Raw genomic sequence first — 4,215 nt, forward strand, 5'->3', positions numbered from 1 at the left:
CAGGATTTAGCCGTAGATGAGGGTTTTCCCCGGTTCGAAGGCGAGTGTATCCCGATGTTGTGATTCTTTGGCCGTTAACAAAAAGATTAAAGGAAATATAAAGGCTATTACTAGTAAATGTTAATGAGGATAGGAGTGACCCCTCAACTACTAGAATAACTGCTATTTGGGCTATTATGGTAATCATTCACGTTCCAAATGCAACATTTAGGTTTTAAGATCCGTGCATGCACGCATACAACTATTGTTAATTTTTTAGGATCAAATTTTTAAGTATTGTTAAAAGATGAAAAAAAATTGAGCTTACTAGGTTATTTTGTTTCTTTAAAATTCAAGAACCACTGAACGTTTCTAAATCCTCTCTCCAAAAACAACAAAAATTAAAATAACATAGGAATGATAACCATACTCTGAAGAATATATACTAAAATGTTCCAGTACATCTCATTCAATTTATCCGCCCAAAAAAGAAAACATTAACCACCACAAAATAAAATTAATCAACATCAGGAATGAGATGAGAGTTGAGATCGGTGTCCGTCTTCAATCTTTCTTTTTGCAGCACACGGTTTCGGTTTCGGTTTTGCTTTTGCTTTCATTTTTTTAACAGCAGGCTTGACAGCTCGAGGAACTACCTGCTTTGCATGAGTTTGTGCAGAAGCAACAGAGCTCTTATTTGACACTGAATGTCCCACTTCAGTGACATCTGCAACCACGGGTGCACTTTTTACCTCAGATGACCCATTTTTCTTTCCCTCTTGCTCCTCCAAATCCAAATCTGCTGATGTTTGGCTAGACGATAATAATCCATGTAGCTTCAGGAGGGGTTGGTCAAGACGCTCTATAAACAAGTTAATATCTTGATGTTTATCAGATGCTTCTGCACTGCATAAATCAAGTAATATTGTATACAAGGTCAATTCCAGAGTCTGTGATAGTGTAGTTTATGTGGATACTACAACTTACTGTAACATATTAACGACAGATTCACGATATTTGAACAAATCCTGCAACTGTAACAAAATAGAGAAAACAACTAATGATGTTGGTTAAATCAATAGCATTATACAATTATTTTGTTACATTATTACCTTGGACGTCTTCACTGCTTCTTGTTTGAGTCTGTTTGACTCATTTTCCAGTTTTAACATTTGGCTTTCTTCAAACGCGAGTGCTTCCAGAGCCAAATTCTCCTTTTCTAGCTTTTCTTTATCTGCTAACTCCTTTTCTCTTACAGCTATAGTCAATCTCATCTTTAATACGTTACGCATCTAATGGAATTTTTTTTAATAGAAATTAGCACCAAACAGTTCAAAGCAATTCTTAATCAAAACACAAAAGTATTTAACAAAGCTATACCACATCAGAAGCTCCAAGAGATCTTCTTCCTTCGTTCAAAGCACTAGACATACGGAGCTGAAGTTCTTTTAGATCTTTACTTAAAACCGTCTTCTGTGCATGCAGTTCCCTAGCATGCTACATCGTTAACCAAAATTAAGTAAATTCATCAGTATGTCTGATAGTCAGATAACAACAAAAATAAGACAAATGTTGTGTTATATATCCTTCTAAGAACTAAAAAAATATACACCTACAGAACTAACAGAAGTCATAAGCAACTACTCGTTTGCCACTATCAGAAATATTACTTAACATACAATTGTAAGAATCCATATGCCTACGCATATGATCATCAATTAACCGATCGAAAGATCTAAAAAGTTTAGTTCTAATGGTTTAAAGCTTGTACTGTCTACATGAAATGAGCATAATGGATATTTATCATATAAATTAACTGAGCAAAAGCCAAAAGGTAAGACATATCAGGAACAAAATATAATTTTTCTTGAAGAAGTTAATTTACAACCATGTCATTTGTTTCCTTTACGAGCTGCTGCGCCTGTTTAAGTGCCTCCACCTTTGCAAGAATATCTAAACTACTCTTAGCCGCTTCCGCTTTTGCTTCTTCTGCAGCTTTTTCGTTCAGTTCCACTTTTCTCTTTAAACTGATAGCACGATCCAACCTTGAAGCCAAGATTTTCTGCACAAACTCAAGTATTATAGAACAATAACATATATGCTAATTTAGATGACTAATAGAGTTGTAAAATAATGTAGTTGGATTTAGTTTCACCTTGTTGTTTGTAGCATCTTCGATTAAATTATTAAGAAGTTCCAATTCACTGGCAATATTGTCAACGTCGAATGTGCAGTCGTCCTCATGATTTGCCATTTCAACCTCACAATCTTTTTTATCAGTAATTGCCCTAAAGTGCTTACAAAATTCACAATCACTGAATAATCCGTCTATTCAATGAAATTTATTCTATATAAAACATAGTTATGGAAATTTATTCGGACTAACGTAAGCCGCATACCTGCAATGCAAAACTGTTTTTTTTTTTTTTTTTACAAATGATCAAGCCTTCATGAAGACATGAACCTGCAATCGATTAAGAGCCAACAAAAACAATAAACTTTAGGTAGATCAAAAGTTTGAAGTGATTATGTACTTGTGTAAATCAACAACTCGATAACGTAATTCGATTGGATATATGCAGAATCTAATCAACAGTTACCCGATCATAATTTTAAAATTTGGCTCCAACTTTAGTGTAATCTTGTAATCGTTTTTATTATTGTTCTGTAGATTATGTGTTAGAAATCATAATTGAAAACGTTCTATTCAAATATAATAACGATTTACATATCTTACAAGAACTTAAACACAAAACTTATAGAAAAACGAACAATCGTTTTAACAACTGGAAGGAAGCAACTGAATCTATATATAAAGAAAAGAATTTAGCTATTATAAATTGTTTACTAGATTAAAACGTTTACCAGATGACAAAATGAAGACCGGTCGTTCTAGGGTTCTGAGTTTTTGACGCTTCAGAGAGAGTATTGACTTGTGTGTCATGTGACCCTTTTTTATATAAACACAAGACCCTCCAAATTCCATACTTAAGTTTAACGAGTTTTTTTTGGACCCGTGCGCTGTGGCGGATACGTTAAACCAAAAAGCCGGTGTTAAAATGTTTAACCTTGCACCATAACACGGACCGTTATGCAAACAAAATGGTAACATTGGCTTGTTAACCAACCTTTGGTGCGACGTTATACACTTAAGCCTATTTTTAGTTCCTGCTCTATTTTTGTTGAAACTTTGGTGTTGCGTTGTGTTGTGTTGTGTTGTGGGTTGTTTAAATATATCGTTACCGATGATCATACAATTTTTTTTCTTGGGTGTCACTAATATTTTTTGGTGTCAGCATGGGTATGACTGGATTATGAATTTTTCTATTTGGTTAAATAAAGAAATTGGAAACAAAATATGTTGTAAATATTAAATTCATAGTTGCCATTACAATTTTGCCAAATATTTTCCATTTACAATGTTTACTCAATATAAATCATTAATTACAACAATGAGACACACTCGATGTAACATCTTACTTCTCTTTATCTATCCATAACTAACAACACAAGAGAACCACCATCAAACTGCCACCTAGCCACCACCGCAGCACCACCAACTCGGCATTACCACCATGGCAACACCACAATCACACTACCACCACCACCAACACCGTTATCACCATCACCATCTTCATCATGTCTCTCATAGATGAAATTGAGCTTCAACACCTCCAACCACCATAACCCATCTAGCCGCCACCATTACAACACCGCCATTGCCCCATTTCTCTCTCTACAAACATTCTCCCTAACACAGAACCTGTCGGAATGTTACCATCCGGGCATTTTCGATCTGTTTGGCGGAATACGCCGACGGGTGGTGAACCTTTCGTCACCTCCGATCCAAACGAAGTGCATCACCACTGCTAGGCCGCCACCAAGCAACTCAGGTAGCAGGTGTTTTGGTTTCCGGTGAGGTTGTGTAGGGCACTTTGTGTGATACTTTTGTGTTTGAAAGTTGAATACGGATAGAATGAGGGAAATCTAAGATAAAGTGAAAAAGTGAAGATGGGTGATGATCCTAATGCATCAACAACTTGTACACTCAACCTAATCCGCATTATGTACTTGTAAAAAAATGAACAATAGTTTTGCCTCACAAAGTAAAAGTGATAAATTATATAGGGGGAAATAGCTTTTAGTTCCAGCCACCAACTTATCACTTACTTTATATTTGTCCTCTTAACACACTAACACAGATATTACAATTTAAATTTAGGTTATAGATCATTT

The 4,215-nt window shown here is 35.2% G+C and overlaps 1 protein-coding gene across 1 annotated transcript; it reads right to left on the bottom strand.

Annotated features, from left to right (window-relative positions):
• Positions 1-418: 418 nt before the first annotated feature.
• On the bottom strand, positions 419-2,300 carry LOC110927572. The gene is made up of 6 exons (XM_022171123.2): positions 2,135-2,300; positions 1,868-2,041; positions 1,360-1,476; positions 1,092-1,271; positions 967-1,013; positions 419-885 (listed from the first exon to the last, which is right to left on the bottom strand). Exons 1-6 carry the CDS (start codon positions 2,231-2,233, stop codon positions 507-509), a joined length of 996 nt encoding a protein of 331 aa, XP_022026815.1. The 5' UTR covers positions 2,234-2,300; the 3' UTR covers positions 419-506.
• Positions 2,301-4,215: the final 1,915 nt, after the last annotated feature.

The sequence above is a fragment of the Helianthus annuus genome, chromosome 4 (assembly GCF_002127325.2).
Source record: "Helianthus annuus cultivar XRQ/B chromosome 4, HanXRQr2.0-SUNRISE, whole genome shotgun sequence".
Classification (NCBI taxonomy): domain Eukaryota; kingdom Viridiplantae; phylum Streptophyta; class Magnoliopsida; order Asterales; family Asteraceae; genus Helianthus; species Helianthus annuus.

Excerpts from the sequence above, each read along its gene's own strand:
- LOC110927572 (XM_022171123.2), bottom strand. The coding sequence starts at position 2,233 with ATGGCAAATCATGAGGACGACTGCACATTCGACGTTGACAATATTGCC. Across the intron at positions 1,014-1,091 it reads AAGCAGTGAAGACGTCCAAG|TTGCAGGATTTGTTCAAATA; the intron begins GTAATAATGTAA and ends ATTTTGTTACAG. Across the intron at positions 886-966 it reads TCTGTCGTTAATATGTTACA|TGCAGAAGCATCTGATAAAC; the intron begins GTAAGTTGTAGT and ends TGATTTATGCAG.